At 31.5% G+C, this 23,518-nt stretch overlaps 1 protein-coding gene across 1 annotated transcript in view; it reads left to right on the top strand.

Moving 5' to 3' along the window:
- Positions 1 to 23,518, top strand: part of lft (Limb expression 1 family member lowfat) — a 224,013-nt gene that overhangs the window by 36,570 nt on the left and 163,925 nt on the right. The window contains exon 2 of the mRNA XM_085946754.1: positions 21,596 to 22,086. Coding sequence (XP_085802880.1) covers positions 21,885 to 22,086 — 202 coding nt within the window. The 5' untranslated portion in view covers positions 21,596 to 21,884. The remainder of the gene's footprint in view (positions 1 to 21,595; positions 22,087 to 23,518) is intronic.

Raw genomic sequence — 23,518 nt, 5'->3', positions numbered from 1 at the left:
AATTGCGTTGCCTCGTACTTCTGCAGCACTATTATTTCATCGATCCAGCTGCCTCTAGGTCAACCTTGCTGACGATTTGTACCTCTTGGATTCCACTGGATGACTAAATTTATCCAACAATTGTCCTTTCTTCGAGCTATGTACCAGCCCATTTCCATTTGAGGTTTTTAGCAAACTCTATTACATCGCAAACCCTTTTCTGTTCCCTTATCCACTCATTCCTCTGTTTGTCCTTTCGCGTCATGCCCAGCATGCACCTCTCCATACCACGTTGTGCTACTCTAAGTTGGATCTCTCTTTTACTTAGGGTCCATGTTTCACACCAAGTACCAACAATAAAACATTAACTACTGCAAAAAATGTTAAAAAGAAAAATTGTACGTGTTATTTATTTTTAATAAATTGTGGCAAGTTGGGAATCAAAAAGCACTGCAACAACCAAACCGACGCGGGCACCACGCGACGTCTGCGCACCCGTCATTTGTTTTTTTTTTACTTGGAACTAACCATACAGTTTACCCTAAACTTGGTAGATAATTTCAAGTACCGTAAATCCATGTATCTACCTAACTTAATCTAAATTAACTAATGAATTTTCCAAACAAACTGTTACAATGGTAAACATATTTTATAACCAAGAAATAAAAAAACACATTGAATCTATTATATAATGATATATAAAATATATTATCATAAATCTTTTTCCTCAAGATTTGATAGGTAATACAGTAATCGGACACTCCATTTCACACTGTGTAGCCTAGATTGTCTAGACTGGACGAATAAAGGTGTGTCATATTTAAATTAAATTTATGAAAACACATTTTGCGACCGACAAGACTAATGAAAATGCCTGTAGTTTAAACACATAAACTAGTTTGTCGGCTGTGTACTGAAAAATTATCTACATTGGTTGTATGCAGAGTGACTCAGATATAAAAAAGTTTTCTTGCCATTGTTCACACTTAACCCGATAGAAATTATAACGTGTTAAATTCATATTTGTTGTCAATAGGTACATGATTGGTAATAGTTTCTGATAAACTATTTTTTTTATTCAACGAATACGACACAAGATTTGAGATTGTAACATTCTATATATTGAATATACATAATTTGAAAACATATCATGCACATATACACAATAGAATCTGCTAGATTCGCGCCAGTATGGTTTTCCAATTAAGCTACGGGCATCTTAGGTAATTACGACGATTTTAACTAGTAGTTGATACATGAAATACTTATCGATAATGTTGGCTATCGGTTTTAGTATATTACATTAAAGTAGGTATCAATTAATTCCTTAATATAGGTCAAGATACAGGTTCACGTCACGTCGGATGTCGTATTTTTTTTTCTGAAAAATGATTTTTTCTAGTGTGTATTATATGCATGAGATGTTTTCAAATCCTATATGCCAACAGAGAACCTAGCGGAAAAATACGAAGCTTGCAATTTGAGATTTTTTTTTGATAATTTACAATTTCAACTGTATTATTTAATAAGTAGGTATGTATCTGAAAACATTAAAAAGATTTTTTTTATTTAATTCAAAGATAAACTTACAATTGTAAAAAAATGTGAATTCGTTGCAAGGTCACATCTTATTATTAATGATATTTTATGGTCCTATTTATTATTAAAATTTAGTTTATTAAGTTTTCAATTTTTTGACGTTTAGATTTTTGACTAATTCATCGTGTTAATATTTTTTATATTTATTTAAAAAAACATCGATTTTTATTAAAATATAAATGTGTATAACTTGAAATCATTTTTATTTATATCAAATTTTATTTTAGGTATGGTGCCAATATTGAAGCTTGATTTAGAAACGCTGGTTAATGATCAAGACGTTATGACTACTTTCATTCAAACAATAAAAGCCAGTTGCCAATATTAGTAAAAATTGTATAGTGCTTTAGTGGCATGACCACTAGTTAATTCCGTCATAATTAGATAGGATGTAGATCGTTAAATTGGTACATTGTCCAAAATCTGATGGATACAGATTCGAGTCCTGTCCGGCGTCATATTTTATTCAAGATCTTTTTCTAATATGTGTGTTTTTTTGTGATTTTACCGAGGCTTTGACTGCGACTCGCTGTCATATCGCCTCTTCTCTTCTAGAGGGGGATCCGTCGATCAGGTCCTCACTCCTATTCTGTTAAATAACTTTATAATTTTGCCTAGCTCTTCCGTCTTACCCACCGCCAGGACACCCTTCATTTTGTCGACATTCTCATAGATATCCGCAATTCGCAGCTGTACTCTGTGAAGTTCATATTTAGGGCATTGTAGTGCTATATGTACAATGTCCTCTAAAACATGACATTCATCGCAGAGCTGCGATTTGCTTCTTCCCATGAGGACATCAAATCTTTTGCCCATTGTGTGCCCTGTTCTTAGCCTCAGTATTGACTTAAGCTCATTCCTCGTAATATGTGTGTTTCTAAATTATGTCTGTTGATGTGTGCTATTGTGTGACATTCTTTATTTCCCATCCAAAGGCCAATTTTGTTGCATTTAAAAAATGTGTGGATCCATACTATCAATGTGAAGATCTCTTTGCTTAGATAATTTGGTAGTTTTGTAATAGCTTTTATTATTTATCATTTTTTTAAATTCTATCTCCCATGGGCACTTTTTACTTAAAGTCATGTGTCACACTTGAGTGCATGTTGACTTCAGTTTTGAGTAACTATTCCTGAGATATTCCCAGTCATAAAATAATACTGATACTTTACACGCAAAGCCTGATTAAAGCCGGGTGTGGTTTGGCGAGGCCATTAACTTCGATATTCTTTGTTTCAGATAGATATTACTGAATGAAACGAGCTCAGTTTAAAAAAATAGTACACACAAAAATGAGTAAGTATTTCCATGTTGCTTGGATGAAAAAGGCTCCATATAAAATTTGATAACGGACTATAGTTTGTTGACTCTAGTGGAGTAGTGTTGTTTGCAAAAAAATACATCAGAAGACGTGAAGCGTGTCATACAACGACGGTGTGGGAATTTTTTTTTTTTAACTTTTTTCGATAGACTCAATCTTATTCACGAAAGCGCGCGCGTACAAAATGGGTTTCATCTCCAAGCATATTTGCCTTAGATGCTTTGAGCTTTTGTATTCTTTTTGTTCTAGTTAAATGACCACTATATTAAACTGGATCAGCTGATCTAAGCACTTGCGTACGTACATAAAAAAGTTAGTATTAGTTTAACCACGTGGTACCACATACACGATGATAACATTTTTCATTTATGGAATTTATATCAAACATTTTATTATAGAACTCAATTTTTTTTAATTAAAATAAAGTGAGCTTTACAATTTATTTATTTAGGATGTTCACAACATGACCATTTACACTGCGTATAAGTAGGAAATACGTGGCTAAATATAAATATCGTCTAGTGATTAAACTAGGGTATGTAAGCATACCTAAGAAGAAGCCAGATAGATAAATCCATTGATAGTATCCATACAACCTCAAGTAAAGGAGTCTCAACGATTTATTTTGAACTCGCTCCACTATAAGGTCGTATTTCAATCAAACAATCGATTTATGATTACGATTATATGATTTAAAATGAAATACGACAAAACGGGGTAGGTCTTAGATTTTTTCAATGACTCTCATCACCTGTCTCTATTTAAAGTAGCACTTCTTCAAAGCGGTACATCATGCATACGGCAGTCAGTTTAGTCAGCATCTCCTCAGCTTAAACAGTGATTATGATAATGAATTGATTTAAAATTATTATTATAGTGGTTATGTAGGGGTCAATACCCTACCATCTGCATAACTTAATTTATAATTACAATGTATCTTGCAACATAACACTGTTGAAATAGCAGAACAAGCGATTTATGTGAATAAATCAATTTTTAACAGAAAGCTTATTTAGCAAAATAATTATATTTAACAATTATTTATAATTTACAAAACATCATGATATGCATAAAATTGTTTATATGAAAATCAATCGTGCCTAATAATTAAAAAGTGCTTAATTGTCTAAAATTAAAATCAATTATTTATAATTTACAAACAAGCCATGCATTACAAAATAAACCTAATAAGCATGATTATCAAAATATCCAAATAGTGATAGCAGCATTTTCTATTGTATCGAATCTGTATAAAACACTCAATTACATGAAATCAATATGTCAGTCAGTTATCAAAGATTTAACGGTAAGGTTATCGTTCACTCCGCCCGATCGACTTCGCAATTTCTCATAACGCATACACGTGCTTTCACTCAGCTAAATTATAAATCTGTAAACTTACCTGTAATAATTAAATTGATATTTATTTGGAAGGAGATAATAAAACCAGGGTTCATTTCATTCACGCACCAAATTCTGAGTTATCCATTTTGGGAGTCAAACCAACCTACCCTCCGGTTCCTTATTCCATCTCCTACTAACAGTTATATCACCATCATATCGGATATGGCCATTGCTAGATAAAGACCTCTATAACTGCGTCAATCGTCCTAGTCCAGTGCTTAAGGCATTTGATTCTCATCCGGGATCTCCGGTGAGGTCACAATATATTTATGCGATTTTCTGAAAACCTAGGCTTCACTGTCATTGAATCGTATGGCATATTGTAGAGTTAAAAAATATACATTATATTACATATTTTTACATACATACATACATCCGCATAACTAATAACTTCATCGATCGGTCTCTAGGTCTACCATTCGAACGTTTTGTATCTCTTGTGACTAGGTGTGTCCTGCGATTTTATTTTCTTTGAAGCTTCTTAGAGCTTCTTTTTTAGAGCTGAAAGTCTGAAAGTTACATATTCGATATCTTACAGGAGATCAATTTTAAAATAGTTAATCTAATCTAGTTAAAATACTCACTCGCGTTTCGACTAAAACTCCGTATGTTGGACTTCCGCACTTGTGCAATTAACCTTTTTGCTATAGATTAAAGCAAAAGTGACTTAAATTGGACATCCACTCTTTCAGCTCTAAAGTATAATAATTGGACTACCGTCGTTTTAAAAGTAATTATTTTGAAAACCATGTGATATTGGACGTTCAATTTTTCAGTATTAAGAGAACGTGAATACACGTTTAAATCCGCATACTTAACTGCATAATGATAAAACTGTGACTTCCGCACTTTCAGCTCTAAGGTACTCTATCAAAATCAATCACTTCGCATACCTAATCTTGTTTTCAATTAATTTATTCATAAAATTATTCAGATTTTTGTCCTTACACGTTATTCCCAGCTTACATCTTTTCAAATCAAGCTGCGCTACTTTAGGTAGGTTTCTGGATTTCTCTTATACTGATTGTCCATGTTTTATGCGCATATATCATTACGGGGAGTGCACACTGGCTAAATACTTTGCATTTAGGCACTACGGTATGTCAGTTTTGAAGATATTATTCAGGCGACGAAAAGTACTTTTTCATAGATTTGTTATATAAACAATTTTATAAAATGTACAATTATCTATACAGACTTGTTGCCCCAGATTAATATATTTCTTCACGTGCACCAGGTGAGTGCCTTTGATTAAGATATTTTTTGTCAGCAAAGCATTCAGACATGAATGTTATCTTTGCTACGTTTATTTTTAAGCCTACTTTACTACACACATCAGTGAGATCCAGCATTCTGCTTAGGATTATATATCACAATGAAAATATTTAAAATTAACTATTTTTTTATTCAACGAATAATTCACAAGATTTAAGAATGTACCATTCTGATTATTGAACATACATAATTTTGAAAAACACTTTCTGAGAAAATATATTATAACCAAAAGAAATAATCTTTTTGAAAAAAGTAAGCCACCCCACACCGGCAGGGAATCGAACCCTGCAACTCCTGGGTTTACGCCCCGTCCGTTGCATTTACCTCTATGCTACAAGGCGATGTACTAATTGCGACAAATTTTAACTATTGGTCTTTTTAATACCTACTCATCAGCGTTCTTCTAAATCAAACTAATTTGGCAATCGGTTTTTGTTTTATTAAATCAAAGTAGATACCTATTACTTCAATTACTAACCGACGTCGTGGATTTCTCCAATATTTTTTTTTATGATGTAACTTACTTGAACTTTCTAATAATTTATAATTAACTATTTCTTTTATTCAACGAATAATTCACAAGATTTAAGAATGTACCATTCTAATTATTTAAAACACTTTCTGGGAAAATATATTTTTGTAAATAAACTTTTGCAAGTGAAACGTAATATTATGTACCTGCCTAAGTACCTATCTAAAAACTAAACATTCGTTATATCATACAATGTTGTAATGTATCACCACACACTTACGTAATATTTATTATAAGGAAGAATTGATAAAAAATATGCAGATAATATTATATTTGTTTGACAAAACTTAATTAAGTATTATACATTAGTTAACTATTTTAGTTAAAAAGATTAAGGAATGTACCTACTATTCTGATTACTGAACATACAAAATTTTGAAAAACACTTTTTTACAGATTTTTTTTATTGGTTATAATATATTTCTCAGAAAGTGTTTTTCAAAATTATGTATGGAAAATATTTGTTTAATTTTAATTTAACAGTGTGTTGAAAATTCGTTTAATATTTATAATATAGAATCTTAACGGCAAGATTAATACGTACAGTAATCAGTTATCTAGTGCAAATATAATATTGCTGGGTTAATGTTAATTAAAAATCATGTTCCCCGACAAACTTTTCCAAAAGCACAGTTTCAAAATAATGGTTAGGTAGGTACAGATTTTTTTGAATTTCACCGTTAAAGTAAAAAAGTCAATGCATTGTTGTATGATAACACAGACTAATCACTTATCTCAGTATTTTACAACGTTTTTATTAGCTCGTATTCTTATTTGTCCGGTGGTTGTTTGTCCGGTACAAATCTTGCAATCGATTTTTAATAAACTTCTCGACTAGCTAGACATTTGAAATATATCAGAACACGATTCCAATGCATTTTTTAATACTTTTAGCCATCTTTAAGTAGACTTGAATTCATTTTAAGTTAATTCTGTCTTGTATGAAAAGTTATTTCGGAAGAAATCCGTAATCTAATCCACTATTATTGGTTGCTAGGGTTTTGGGGTCCTATCAACTAAATTATTAATATATACGTGCGTTACTATGGAAATCAAAATAACATTTCAGTAGTATTTCTATCAAGGTCAAATTTTTTGATCGTTTAAGCTAGCAAGTCAAATTTATATGATTCAACAGAAAATTTTAAAACGTTGTAAATAAAAAGTTCTTTTTATCTTGTAATTATTCAATTTGTTATTTATTATATAATTTCTCCATAATTTTTCCAAGATAAAAATAACAATGACATAATTATCCATATTCTAGTGATTCAAAATTAGTGTTTAATTATTTTGAATCACGAGAATAAATATTAATGAAAATTGTTTAATTAAGTGTTGGAGAGCACTCTGGCTTAGAAAACAGTCTAGGATTGCTGACTTGGCGCGCTCCATTCTACTACACTGGGTACTGAAAATAGTGTAAATTGGAGTATTTTGGAATGATCTAATGGTTTGATAATTTTGTGTGGAATGATTAAACATAAAAATATAAAAAATGTAAACTATTACACTAACAGAGTTATCTGGATTCCCAACCTTTTAAATGTCTCACCCTAAGGAACTATTTGATCAATGCTCGCATCCCATATAAAAATAATAATAATCTAAGTACTCGTTAAAATCGTTCAAAATTTTACAAATTTATCTATTGCGAAGACATTTTTTCTATTGCTAGACAAATACTATGTTTACAAATTTTTGGGGTTAGTGCACCACAGGTTGGGAAACGCTATCTTAGAATGACCATATTATAAGATTAATCTTTTTTGTCTGGCAGTCATATGAAAGAGAAGAATATCATTAATTAAAAAAGTTAAGGAAAATAAAATAACAAAAAAGTAATGTATTTTTAACGCCATTTTGTTTACAGTTATTAAAACAACATTACGTTTATTTAAGAGTCGCTAATCTTTATTTAATAATTTTTTAATGAAAGAAAGTTTCATCTAAATTTATAAATGAGTACGAATGAGTCAGATCTAATTTTATAACATTGTTTTCTTTTTGTGATATTAGCTGTTTAATATAATAATAAAATGTAGTATTTTTTACGAACGTAATATTATAGTGATTGTGCGTTATTATTATGTAAGTACATTTGTGATAAATTTATTAAATATAAATATAAGTTATATTTAAGATAGTTTGGTCTTAAAGGAAACGGCTTTAAATCTTAATATGTTATACTTACATACCTACGATATTTTTAAAAAGAAGAAAAGTTTGTTGAATTCATCATACAGGAACAATGTTTTTTAGGCGAACCTAATCCTAAACAAACGTTTTTTGAAACAGGTTACGCTAGAAATATTATACCTACATATTCAGAATGTGTGTTCCCACAAAGAATCTTTACAGAATATCTATGAAGTCAGAGCAAACAGTTTCTTACAGGAGTGTATTTAGAAGTTTATTCTAGTTTTTAATATATAATAAATTATACATATAAAATTAAATGGCAATAGCAATAAAATAATTTAGTAAAAAACAGGGAACAAAATTACAGTACGTACTATAATGTGTGCAACGTCCTCCGGGGAAGACGTATATCTCACAGGACTCTACAAAGTATTCCATGATCTGAGTCTCACCACACTTGTAAGGCAGAGACTCTTTCAAGCCTCACATATGCATCATATAAGCACAACATAATATAAGTACACTATATTTACAGATATACACTATATTTGAGTATAAACCTATAGACGTGAAGCTCGTTCGGTGGATACGGGACCTGTTGCAAAATGCCGTGTTTGACAGACCCTTACCTACAAGAGTAGAGCTACAAACATATTACGTTAATAAGTGTAATACATAGTCAGCAATAGAAGTGACACATAAAATAACGTGTACATTGATGGACACTGGAAAAACAAAAACATTAAGTATACATATTAGTAGTTAACGTAAAGTTTAACATATTATTCTCTTTCTCTCACTCCTGCGCATCTATTCTATACACAAGACTGCTATTGGCTGCTAAAGGCAGCTATTGAGGGTAGTTTTGTATCGAAGTATTAGAACTTATTGTAACAATTACAATAAGTTAGCCGTCTAAACAGTCAAAACTGTCTATCTCGCTCTAAAATTTACCACAGCCAAAAGAGGTGCTGTTAAAACATAGCACTTATTGTAACAATAACTACAACTAACTTATTGTAATTGTTACAATAAGTGCTAATACTTCGATTCAAACATACCCTAGATAGCTGCCGTAGAGGCTGAACGCAGTTTTGTATATATTATATAATAGATGCGCTGGTCTAAGTAATCAGTAAATTATGCAATATGAATCAAAGATACAACGAAGTCACACGGGTTTTTTTTTGGTTAATTTTAAAACTTTTTTCGTGTAAGCTGGTTAAATAATAATATAGGAATGGTTAATGCTTTCCATTCAAAATCTCAATAAAACCATATCATATGAGATCTGAATGTACACGTATTTCTATGTTCATGACTCAATGTCTATAGGAAAATGATGCGATCGATGTTTGGACTTGTCTGGTGTATATTTAATGTATATACAGAGGACGGATAATATTCAGACATTTTTTATTAACGAATATACTTAATATAATATAATTCATTCATTTGGACGTTTACTCAATGCTAATAAATACACTTAGTATTTCGTCCATGAAATATTACACTTAATAACATAGATTTGCGAAATTGCAGTCTGCCTTATCCGTCAAATGCGTGGGCTTATAGCAAAAGTTTTGTAATGGATAATACGAGGGTGGGTCAATAATTCCTTAGAAAAAAGCATTAAAACAGTTTTTATTTTTGTATTTTTTTTTTTATTTCTCAACATAATCTCCTTGGAGCTCAATACACTTGGTTAGACGTTTCTCAATTTTTTTTAAACCGTCAGAAAAATAAGTTTTCGGAAGGTCCTCAAAATAAGCATTTGTCCGATCGATGACTTCTTCATTTGAAAAAAAACGTTGTCCACTTAGCCATTTTTTTAAGTTTGGGAAAAGGAAAAAGTCACTGGGGGCTAAATCTGGCGAATACGGTGGGTGGTCGACCAATTCGAACTTCAATTCTTCAATTTTAGCCATTGATCGTAAACATGTGTGAACACGGGCATTGTCCTGATGAAAGAGGATTTTTTTCCTGTTTAAATGAGGCCATTTTTCTTCAATTTCGTTTTTTAGCTGGTCCAATAAAGATGCATAATAATCCCCTGTTATTGTTTTTCCTTTTTCCAAATAGTCAACGAAAATAATTTCACGTGCATCCCAAAATACAGTAGCCATAACCTTACCAGCTGATTTTACGGTTTTCGCCTTCTTTGGACATGGTTTGTCTTCGCAATCCACTGCTTTGACTGTTCTTTCGTCTCGGGAGTATAGTGGTGTATCCATGTTTCATCTACAGTCACAAAGCGACGAAAAAATTCATCCGGATTGCATTGCATGAGCGACAACAGGGCTTTAGAGGCCACCACCCTATTGCGTTTATTGTCGACTGTGAGCAAACGCGGCACCCATCTTGCAGAAATATTTTTCATGCCCAATTTGTCATGTAAAATAGAAATGACGCTACCTTTTGAGATCCCTGTAATCTCAATTATCTCACTCAACTTTAATCTTTGGTCACTTAACACCATATCGTGGATTTTATTGATCATTTCTGGTGTAATCACCTCTACAGGACGTCCTGAGCGTGGTTCATCCTTTGTTGATGTACGACCACGTTTAAATTCTTTTAACCAGTTATAAATAGTTGCAAGTGAAGGAGCAGATATGCCGTGAACTAAATCCAACTCATTTTTTATTTCCTTTGCTGTTAACCCTTTTATATTAAAATGTTTAATAACAGCTCTTAACTCAATTTTCTCCATTTTCCATTTTTCCATTTTCCACAAGCAAATTTTTTTTTTAAATGTACGAAAAACACACAACAACCCGACCAATCTGATTGAAACTTCGCAGCATACTGAATCGGTAGTGCCGCTGCATGAAAACAAACCGCTTACAGTACTAGTCGCGCCACTTGTTGGCTTTTCTAAGGACTTATTGACCCACCCTCGTAGTTAAGCTATTAATTAAAAAAAAAAAAACAAGTCTGCCTGTACTTAGGAGGAAACACTTTTTTATTATTTTACGTAGGTATTATATCACTGGCAATAAGTCTTGCAAATAACCACACCTAGACTCGACTCTGCCCATCGATATAAATTTATTTATCAATCAGTTAAGCATTGCAAAAACTGGCCTAGTTGTACAAAGCACTTACACTAAAACTGGTTCGACCTTCTACTCTATAAAAACTGAACCTACAATATTATCCATCACATGAGATTTTGCGTGTATTTCATAGCTGTTTTAATATACGGTTATATGTAATAAATATTAGCTAGTTCACTTTTAAAAAAGTGTGTTTCCCTACTATTTTTCTAGTAGATATAACATTTGGGTTTGAAAGTCTTCAGTAATTTTATGAAATTTCAGTTATATTTACAGCTCTTTCAGAATATAAATCTGCCACCAAAACAATCCATATATTACTTTTATACTGATATAACTTTTAACATAAATAACTAAAAACTTACATAAACTTATATAATGAAGTCTGCCAATGTTCAATGTTAATGTTCAATTAAATTAATATAATATAATATTTGACTTCATTGAATTTAAAGGCAAACTACCGTCGCTACTGAGTGGCTTAAGCTTTGAGAAAATTCTTAATACGCTCCGCTTAAAAACAAACATATTATGTACCTAAATACCTCACAAATTTTTTTGGATGGCGGGATCAAACACATATGAAAAAATGAAACTATAGTTTTATAGCAGAAACGGGATTCGTACATGCACCCACGGTTTCAAATGTGGTCGTTTTACTACTGGAACATCGTAGGCTATATTGTTAACTCCTCATGACAGACACTCAAATCGAGCTTGAATTAAGGTGTCCAGACAGTATCTTAATATATTATGCGTAAAGTGGTCAAATTATCTGTGAAACCAGTACTAAAAATGTAAGCAAAATCTAATTAAAAATAAATCAAAGCTTTAGAGCAGTGGTCTCTAACCTTTTTATCGCCGCGGATCGGTCAGCGTTTGATAATTTTACCGCAGCCCGCTGAGGGGGGGGGGGGGGACGTTGATTGTTTATATTTTAGATTGTTTTGATTTATTAATTTTAATTTAATTGTTTTTAAACATGCCTTCAAAATAAAATATAGTTACACTAAAAAAATAATATAAAGTGATTTAATATTTTAACTCACTAGAACGCTAAATCAATGAGCACCCTGAGCGTGTTTCTTTGCAACGAGACGGTTCCATCTGGTGGTAACAGGAGACAATGACACCTGAAGTGTGTTGCTTATGTCCAGGTTATTCTGTTATTTTGTTTTGGTTGCTGTCATTGCAGAAAACCCTGCTTCACACGGATAGGATGTCAGAAATGACAATAGCGGCTTTAGGTGACGTCTTTCAGCTCCCGGTTAACCTCTCGTCTATGGAAAGTACCACAAACCCGAGAAAAATACACCACAGTAAATAAAATGGAAATAATTTAATGTTCCTTAGGCGGCCCGGTACATTAGATCCACGGACCGGGGGTTGGGGACCACTACTTTAGAGTATATACCAAAATGTGCATGATAGGCATAACGCGAAAACGACAAAAACATAGAATAAACAAATGGGTTAACAGGCAGACATGGTTAAGCGATAAAATTAATGTCACTAAGCTATGAAATAGAAATGGTATGGAGACATCATTCAGTATATGGATAAACGGTGGACAGTACCGTAGTCAAATAGCGGCATTAACTTTCAGTGGATTTACCTGGGTTGATGGTGATGCCACGTGATAAAATTGTAATTAATAAGTGCGTAGGTACTTATACGAAGTTGGGTACCTACCTAAGTAATGATCAATCGAATGAGCAATCTCTTCCAAATGGCATGTTTATTCTTCAATGAAACTTTTAGGCTAAGTCGTAAAAAGCTTAAGTGTTTTCAAAGCTCAGATCGCACCGGACCACCGAAATGCAGATCAGTAAAAGCCTTATTCGTGAGGTCACTCATTGCCATTATTGATTATTTTGGCGTGCATTATATCAACATTGCCAAACCAAAAGGGCGTAATATCACAATATGCGTGAATTAACAATGTAATTTGAATTAAAATATTTTTTTCATTAACTAACTTACCAAAAAATTGTCATCTTCTTTACAATATAATACTAACTGGTGAAATTTATGGAAAATGAATTTCACAATCTAAATCAGTGTTTTTCACCCTCTGCCAAATTCAAGCATCGAAATAACAATATATATGACGCTCTCTATAAATTAAATGAAAATTACATATTTCGTGTTTGTTTTTTTTTGTATTATTTTCGATCATAATATATACCTCAACGGAATGGAGGTTGTATTAACAGATTTATTTGACGAGACATGGAGGTCAGCTACTAACCTATTAGGTCCAAACACACATTGAAAAACAAATTTTCCAGACCAACGACATTACAAACCTGACATGTAACCATTCGGCCATCGTGGATCCACAAAAAAGTGAACTGATATCAAATCCTTCATTCTTTAGTTCCGTATCTCAAAATTATTGAATTGTCAGAAGTATAATTAACTTGTTACTAGAATATTAATAGTTTTATAATTATTACTTTATTATTTTATATATATGTACTTATATAGTTTTTTTTTTAATCTTTTGTAACTTTGCTCTTTTATTGTTATTATTATTGGTTCTATATAATATTATATAATTTATTCACTTTTTATATAATTTTAAATGTGATAAGTAAAATATTTTGTTTGGAGAGGTTTGCAATAATAAAATATATTTTGAAAATAATATTAGACTTCAAATTTAATAATGATGTAGAAGATAAAACAATATATAATCAGAAATTGATTCAAAATTTGATGTTTAATGTATCTGGCATATGTTTTCAATTCTCAGTTAGACAGTCAACATATTATATATTACTCGTATTATGATGCTCTTTATAGATGGCTGTAGCTTACGATTACCTATTCGCACACTAGGGGATACTTGTGGTACACCAGCAGGGTTATTCTAATATATCACTTAACTCCAAAATATGTCAAATCAATAAAAAAGTGATAAATATGATATGTCATATTCAGGCATTTAATTATCCCGGGAAGTTAACTGTCAGTCGTAATATTTTTAAAACGGCCGCCATGACGCATTCATCGTGAGCTGTCAAATATCGTTGAGTAACACAGTTCTTAATTGATTCCAATATTAGAATCAAGTAAGACGTGTTAACTGTGCTAACAATGATTATTGTAAATAACCGTCTTGTTTATGGAATTGCTTCGAGTGATATCTGTGTTATTTTGGACAATTAAAAATATCGGTAACGTGTAACCATGTTATTTATTTAGAATAGCCCTGCTAGTTGAGAAACAATATACTAAATAATCTAACCTAATAAACAACTCAATTTTGCCAAAGTGTTCTTTATGCCCTGTTGACTGAGCAACCTCGATTAGAGTATTTATTATATTCTTACAAAAGTATGTTATTTATAAATGTAGTCTTTATGTGCGGCGAATTTTTTTGGCGCAAATGATGGAATCCATTCGTTAGAAGGTTGAAAAAGGGATCCCGAAACAGTTCAAATCAATCATAAAATTATTAAATTAATACTAAAATCATAATCACACGCATTTTTCTTATAAATGTAGTCTTATTCAAAATTATTTAAAGCACACAAAAATAAATAATAATAAATTAGATTTCTTGGATGGTGTTAAATGTTAATTCATATTAGAAATGCATTGTATTATTAATTTAAATAAAACGAAATTTTATAAGACTAATTCAAGTTTTATTAAAATATTAAACAGAACCGGTTATTATATTATGTACATATTATATTGATATGTATTATTTTTAACACTACAACAGACCACGACGCCCCCTGATAGTAATGCAGTTAGTAATAGAAGTGAAACAACCATAAACACCCAGAATTTGTGAAAATCACATAAATATATTGTGATCTCACCAGGAATCGAAATCGGAGTCCTCGGATGAAAAGAGTATGCTTTACATACTGGACCACGAGGGAGAATACGTACCTAATATATAGGTAGTATTTTAATTTTAATTATCTACAAAATACAATATTTTTCCACCAAACATTAATAATAGTAGCATGTACGAATATTTGTCTAATATTACTTTTTAAAGACTGATATGTATTACTGATGTATCTCATTAGTTAACTTCATTAAATTCCTAGTATTGACGATTGACCTATGAATGTAGTATTTATTGATTATTATTTAATGATTCATTAGAGTTTGACGATGTATACGCCTATTGATTGTATTATTAGTGATAGTGTTTTTTTTACAAACAATTCAACTATTCATAATTTCTTGACTTAATAGGTGGATGATAAAGTTTTACCTACTTTATTGTATTAATTTATTATATACGTTAGAATTAATTGTATTCGTTGTCAGTGTGTATTTATTTACCTTTTGGCGAGTGTACATAGTGCCTGAAGATGCCGAAAGGTGAAACCCGGGTCGCAAAAAATTACTCAAATCAAATAGTATAAAACTTAAATCCAAGTTACAGTTAATATCAATATAGTGGTTATAGTTATTATTAGGTTTTTTTAAATATAGCAGTGAGTAGTAAATATTTTGAATCTGTATGCTTATCCGGATAGTTGTCACTACTGGTGGATGCTATACAGTAGGTACGTTATTATGTTAAGACTGAAGTTGGCGTATATAACTCAATAAGAAACGTAAAGACTGAAACGCGTTCATATCGGTATGTGTGATGGATTGGTTTGGCCGACAAAAAACCAGATAATGGCAGATAGTAATGTCCAAATTGATAATTACTTAATGGACGTAGAAACGAGGATAGTGCCAGAATCAGAAGTCGTAAGCGATGATCTTCGCAGTAGCTTATTATCTTTAAAAATGATCGATGAACGATTGGCAGCGATATGTAATTTATTGAAATTTAATGTTGACCCCTTACATCGTATGAAATGTTGCTTGACTAGGTTATAACATTGTGTATGGGCGAATGAACGTAACACTCTACGTCTATTGATATTTTGTATACGAACCATAATTAACAGTACATTGTGGACTTATTATATTTGATCAAATGATATTACAGAGTACAAAATTATGTTATATTTTGAAAGAACAGATTACATTATTATGTAACTACTATTAAAGATTATTTTCTATTAACCATTCTCTTACCTTTGCTTAAAATTTAGTTAATATAATAAATAATCAACAGCAATAAACAAATATTGTTATATTATATTGTAAATATAATGAAATTACAGCGCTCGAAATAGATCAAAGTGGACCGGAGCGCAGCTCCGGTTCGTCAAATCTTTGTGACTATCGCTCTATCTCGTGTTAAAAATATCATTTATTCTTATAATTTAGTACAATCCTAGACAGACGCATTGTAATATATATATATGTGTGTGACATATCGTAAAGCTCTTTTTCTACGAACAATCCCTAAATTAACTATCGTAAATATTACATTAATTATAAGTATAAAGAAATCACATCGCTTTGGGTAATAAATACCATGCATTGCTTATTGGTGAAGGAATAATGCAATTATTTTTGACAGCATATTTAGCAGAAATTACTGTTTAAATTAATTATCAAAATCTTTATTATATACATTATGCGTGTCAGCTTTTGTTTAAAGATTGTATTGCATTAGTTTGTCTAAGGTACATATTACTATAAAAAAACATAACGAGCACACTTTAATATTTTTGGAAAATTATCAAGCGCTCCGGTTCGTAAAAGTATCTATTGCGAGCGCTGTATTTTTAATATCAAAGTATGTTTAGTGGAGTCATCATACATCGTGATTTGTAATTGAGTTATATTTAAAATGTTACATTTAAGAGAGACTGTCAAGAGACTAAGATTTGTTATACATAGTGCATTTTTAATACGTTTATATTATATTTGTTTATAATGCTATAATATACAATTAGGATACGCTGTTATCAAAGTTAACATATTATGTGTCTTCAATTATTAGGCGTCATCCTATTGGAATGGTAAAATATAGCAGTTATATTTGTAGTAAAAAGAAATGTTTTTGCATTCAACTAATATTCATACTTATTATTAATCTCAAAATATTTTAAATAAAAGTTATTTTTAATATACAGCGCTACTTTAAAATAAGGTTAACTATTTTAGTTTCAAGACTATTCATATTAGTGTATTTCGTATTTAACAAACAATTATAGGTTATTCGTAAACACGGCTAACTTGAATTACACTAACCACTGAAACTGTGAAAAATACACGTCACGTTAAAGAATTAAAGTGATGTATTTGCTTATATTATACTGAATACGTAACAGTATTTCACTAGTATGAAATGTGGAGGCATGTGATTTGAAGCTGGAAGAATTAAAACAAGCCCGAGGCAACTTGAATGCTGCTTGATCTAGGTAACTGTTTACTCATATGGATTACAACTATTCTGTTGAAATTTAATTAGTACTTACGTGTGGGATCGCATTAATGATATTATAAGTATGCGTCGTGTGGAGAGAGCCTAATGATTGCAATTAATAATAATTGAGATTACCTTTGTAAAACAGTTCATTATTTGTTATTAAATTTGAATAATACATACTTAATAATCTGTTTGGCAAGCCATTGATTACCTTATAACGTTATATTAACTACACTTTGGTTTAAAATGTTAACAAGGAAAATAGCCTATTGGAGGGATGAAGGAGGAAGTATGGACTACTACATTCTTCTTCTTCGATGGCGCTACAGCTCAAGTCGAGCCCTGGCTTCCTCCACCGCCATCCTCCAGCCGGAACGGTCCTCCGCACTTTTTTTTCTTTACTTTATTTTTCTTTTTTCTTTCTTCGTCTTTTCCAGTTCCTGATTTTTAGCAGTTGATTGGCATCATTTGTAATGCTATCACCCCATCATGTGCGTGGCTTTCCCACTGGCCTTTTTTCCCTGGGTTTCCTTCGAGAATCTTCTTCGGTATCCGTAACTCAGGCATGCGCTGGACATGGCCTGCCCAGTTTAGCCTCTGGAGTTTTATTAAGGTGGAGAGTTTTGAATCTTGTCCACACTACCTACGTAATACAATCACTATAGACGTACAGACTGCGGCACTGAATTGCAAGTTACGATGATAGTGCTAGTTATTGATTATATAATGCGGTATGATCAATAAATAGCACTAAGATTGAAAGTTATAGTGTCAAGTCACGGCCTGGCTATAGTGAGCATTGTAATACGATATACGAAATCAAGTCGTCGGTTATATTGAAACAAAGCCAATATAATGTGTTAAGTGTACAACTCCCTATTTGTTTCTCTTTCGTGGAGATCTCTAGCCTTGCTAATGCACGATGTGCCGTACCTATTAGCCTAAAAACGTTGATAGTATATGTTCGTTATTTTACCACTGGACGATGCTAATGTTTTTCATTTATTTTAATTACAAATTTTACAGTCAAACCATCCCATAGATTACCACCATAATTGGTATTATACAGAAGTCGTTTTTTGCGTTGTAAATAATTTAAATACAATTTTGAATTATTTGTGACGTGTCTAAAATATTGTAATAATTCATTTACAAATTAAATTAAATATAGTAATGGATATACGTCTTAAATGACTCTTTACGACGCCAATGACTCTTTACGACGCCAATGACTCTTTCTAACATGTGATTTTTAGAGACATGGAATGCTGCTATTATCACTAACCTCGCAATCCAATGTGGATTTTGAACCGTCTCCAGAAAACGTCTCCAACCCCACCTGTTCACTGTAAGAATTCTCCAGTGCTTTTAAGCCTTAGTGATAATGTGTTTTATTTTACATATTCTAACTACCTACCCCAGTTTAGGTAGTAGAAATTCACATCCTTATTTTTCCTTTCGGTCAATGGAAAAGAATTTTCGAAGAATATATTTGTTCTAGATAAAATACGAATGTACGAAAATTAGAATATATTATTATAAGTATTGTTTATAGAATTTTATTAAATTCCATGTAAAAATAATTACGCCTTGTTCACATAAACAATGTATCGCTTACCTACCTGAAAAATAATTAAAATCATGTTATTATAAATTTCATATGCAAAATATATGTAAAACTATTGTACTATTACTTTTTAATACGTGATAAAAATACTAAAAGGTATTTTAATGTCATTCATAGACATTACTTTTTAGATGTAAAACATGCGCATAAAAATAAATGTGATTTTAATTACCGTTGGATAAATTATTAGAAACATGATAATAAAACTCAAATTGAAGATAATGTAATTTCACAAAGGAAAATCGGTTTTATAAACTTAAGTGATCTAATCTTAGTATAAATCTGTCGATGTCTAACCCACTTTTAATATGTATAAAATAAGACTAGACTACAAGAAAGTTACGCAAACAATTGTTCGCCAAACTTTTCATATCGACTGCTTAATCTCAACTCCATTTGGGCAAATTGTTCAGAAGGAGAGAAACTTAATAATTTAGCTATCGAGCGGAATTTAACAATTCTAAAAATATTTGGATTTTTTTTTACAAATAAGCTGCACTATAAATAAAATTAATGCACTATTTTAGCTTCCCATTTATATATAAAGACAATTTATATAAAGAGGATATGTAGATGTTCCATTAACAATATTGGAAATTTGGCACCTGCAGTTGGCTGTTTTGTATGAATATCGATAATGCATTTATTTATAGGTTTAGGAGTTTGAAATTTTGTGTGAGCATAGAAGACATGTTTTATATTAAAACCATGTCAATGTGTCAAAAGTGCTGGTTTGCAAAATACTCTGATTAAAAGAAAAACATTTCGAAATCACAACATTGATGTATACAGTTACATATATAATTTAGAAAAACACTTTCTGAGAGAGTATATTATAACCAATAGAAAAAATCTTTTTTGAAAAAAGTAAGCCACCCCGGCTGGGATTCGAACCCTGCATCTCCACGGGTTTACGCCCCATCCGTCGCATTTAACCAATATGCTACGGCGTGACATACTAATTGCGAGAAATTTTAACTATTGGTCAATTTTAATACCTACTCATCAGCGCTCTTCCAAATCAGCAATTAGTATGTCACGCCGTAGCATATTGGTTAAATGCGACGGATGGGGCGTAAACCCGTGGAGATGCAGGGTTCGATTCCCGGCCGGGGTGGCTTACTTTTTTCAAAAAAGATTTTTTCTATTGGTTATAATATACTCTCTCAGAAAGTGTTTTTCTAAATTATATATGTTCAATAATCAGAATGATATATTCTTAAATTTTGTGAATTATTCGTTGAATAAAAGAAATAGTTAAGTATACAGTTACATTGGATTTGGTCAGTGGATTTTTACACATTATTATGTATTTTATTATCCTGGAATCTTTTAATTATTTCAGTGATAAAATATATGCTAATAATATAACATGGAAAATTATTATTCACATTGGTAATGATAAAAGGAAAATATTCGAGAATAACTTATGTCACTGGCATTACTAATTATTTCGATGGATTCACAACAGGCATTGAATTCGTGTCGATAAATTACTGCGGACGAAGAACTTTGCGGACATCTAATAATAATATAATGACTTGTTCAGTTTATGAGTGCCACAGAAACTGGTTGGCTCGACTGCATTTTCTATTAGGCGGTTCTCACAGTTGAGCTGTGTGTTTTTACTGGATGATTTGTAGCAACATTTGCTGTCAAATAATCGTTGTGCAATTTGCACGCGATTCCAGACTCTTAAATAAACTTTATTCGAAAGTTGTCAAGCTTAATGTAAACTTTCTGTTAGTCTCATTTAAAGATGATCGATAAAATTACGTGTTTTAATCACGTTAAAGTTAATAAGTTTAGTGTAAAGCACATACATACAAAATTTTCCTCACGCCATGTTTCTACATCAGCTATTATTGGGGAATCAGTGGCGAACGGTGGAGGTAGTTTTTATAATTCAATTAAACCTTGAATGAAACAAATGAAACTCATTTAAATAATTTATATATAGAATAATATTTTTTTATCTATTATAGTTTGGTTTAGGCGGGGCTTAATGAATTTTAAAAAAATGAACCACCAATATGTGTAATAATATGTATTCTTACTCCAACGACCACCAATAAGTATGCATAAAAAAGTGTATATAATTTTGTCGTATTGCCCAAAATATACCCAAAACCAATATGGTTTGGTTAGGCAGGGATTAATTGATTTTTAAAAACTAACCAATATCATAATATGTAAATTGTAGTCTTAGTTCAATAAAAACAAATATGTATGACTGACAAAGTTGTGCACTATTTATGACGGATCTTAACAGCCTACATCCACCCTTCACTACTGGAAGTATAATATAATGATTATTAATTTTGTATTTTTTGTTTCATTTCAGAATTCAACAAAAACTAATGTGCGGAGAAAAGCAGTTTCAGTCTATATAATTATAAATTATATTAAAAATAGGCACAGTAAATGCAGTTGACTGTTGTTGCAAAGTTAGTGTATAAAATGGGAAATTATTAATTTTCGTTTCGACTTGTCGAGTTTATTGTTGTGTGTTTATAAATAGTAATAAGTGATGTGCTTTAACAATCGGACAGCAGCCTGGAAACTTGACTGAAATGCGTCGAAGGGAAGTGCGTTGATTCGCCGGACATTACGCAGCCGGTGACCACTTGATAATGCAAGGTGTAGTGATGAGCAAGCCAAAGGTGGGTGCGATAGGAGGTGTTGGAGTGGGGGTGGGGGGAAATGGCGTCGCAGCGGCAGGGGGTGTTCCCGGCGGCGTCGCTCTTCCCGACGCCCGCGCCAAGCAGGTGCTGAAGGAGGCTGTGGATGCCGTTGTCAACAGCTTCGCAAAGCATACGCAAGGTTACGGGAGAGGTGAGTTTCATCATGATTTTTTAATTAAAATAGTATTAGTAGATATTGATTTTTAACTTCGATTAAAATTGTTATTAACTTTAATTTCTATTAAATTTAGTGTAGAGATATGTACGATACACAATTGAACCTATTTTCATGCAGTTAGCTTAGTTTTGCAGTTATAATTTGTTATTTGTGATCCATTTTATGATGATATTTTTAAGGCTATTAGTTTCAAAGTTGGTGACCTCCATTTATACTTTTTTGACATTTTTCTTGATTCTAATTTTGTTAACAAAATCATAACATATCAAATCCAGTTCCTTGTCTTAGTTGAATACAATTAAACCAGAAATTGATTGTAAAGTTTACGATAAACTTTAACATTTTTAAAACTTGAATGTCGTTCACTTTTTTTTAACTGTTTTCTAATATGTCTGCATAAAGAAAATATACTATTTGCAGTTCTTGATGGTGTTTGTAAGTATAAGGTAGGTATTGGTAAATGGTATGATAAGAAAGTTATCGGTTGTAAATTAAAACTTCATTTAAAAATAAACTTTTAAATGCGTGCCGTAATAATAAGGATTCATTAACTCATCTGTTAACATGTCCACTTTTCGACGAAATTTCAATATTGACAAATGTGTCTGTATTAATTTTTCTAGGTCAAGATACCTAATTAAATACAACTAGATTTTATCAAACAGCTTACTAGAGTATCAGTACAAGGTCAAAGATCTTGGCATATTGTTTGACACGGCATTTTTTTCAAGCACTCTTTTAGGATTCTTAATATGACAAGCTAAGCCATTCAATAATCCGAATGTCTTACCTACAGTAGTGCAGAGTATTCTTTATTATCTGGGGTCCTTAAACGGTTTCCTATAAACGTATTCCAAACATTATCTAAACCCAATCATTTTTCAATGTACGCTTTTTATTCTTTCAATAATCGTAGGTCACTTCTGATTTTATAGCATTTTCCCCCTGGTCTCGCTTGACATGGTTTCCAATACTAATTTTCTGTGAAATTTGTAGGTATGCATTTGTTATGTGGTTAATATGCTTTTTATTATAACGTTTTTCTTAGCTCGTATTCTTATTTGTCCGGTGGTTCTTTGTCCGGTACAAATCTTGCAATCGAATTTTAACTAACTTCCCGACTAGCTAGACATTTGAAACTTTTAGAATATATCAGAACACGATTCCAATGCATTTTTTAAATACTTTTAGTCATCTTTAAGTAGAATTGAATTAATTTTCAGTTAATTCTGTTTTGTATGAACAGTTATTTCGACACCATTATTGGTTGCTAAGCGGATGGTCCTAGCAACTAAATTATAAATATATATACGTGCGTTACTATGGATATAAATATGAATATCAAAATGACATTTTAGTACTATTTCTATCAAGTACAAATTTTTTTGATCGTTTAAGCTAGTCA

The sequence above is a fragment of the Rhyacophila brunnea genome, unplaced genomic scaffold (genome assembly GCF_057557595.1).
Source record: "Rhyacophila brunnea isolate RB1 unplaced genomic scaffold, BYU_Rbru_1.0 scaffold_2, whole genome shotgun sequence".
Lineage (NCBI taxonomy): Eukaryota > Metazoa > Arthropoda > Insecta > Trichoptera > Rhyacophilidae > Rhyacophila > Rhyacophila brunnea.
This window is presented reverse-complemented; position numbering and strand designations above follow the sequence as displayed.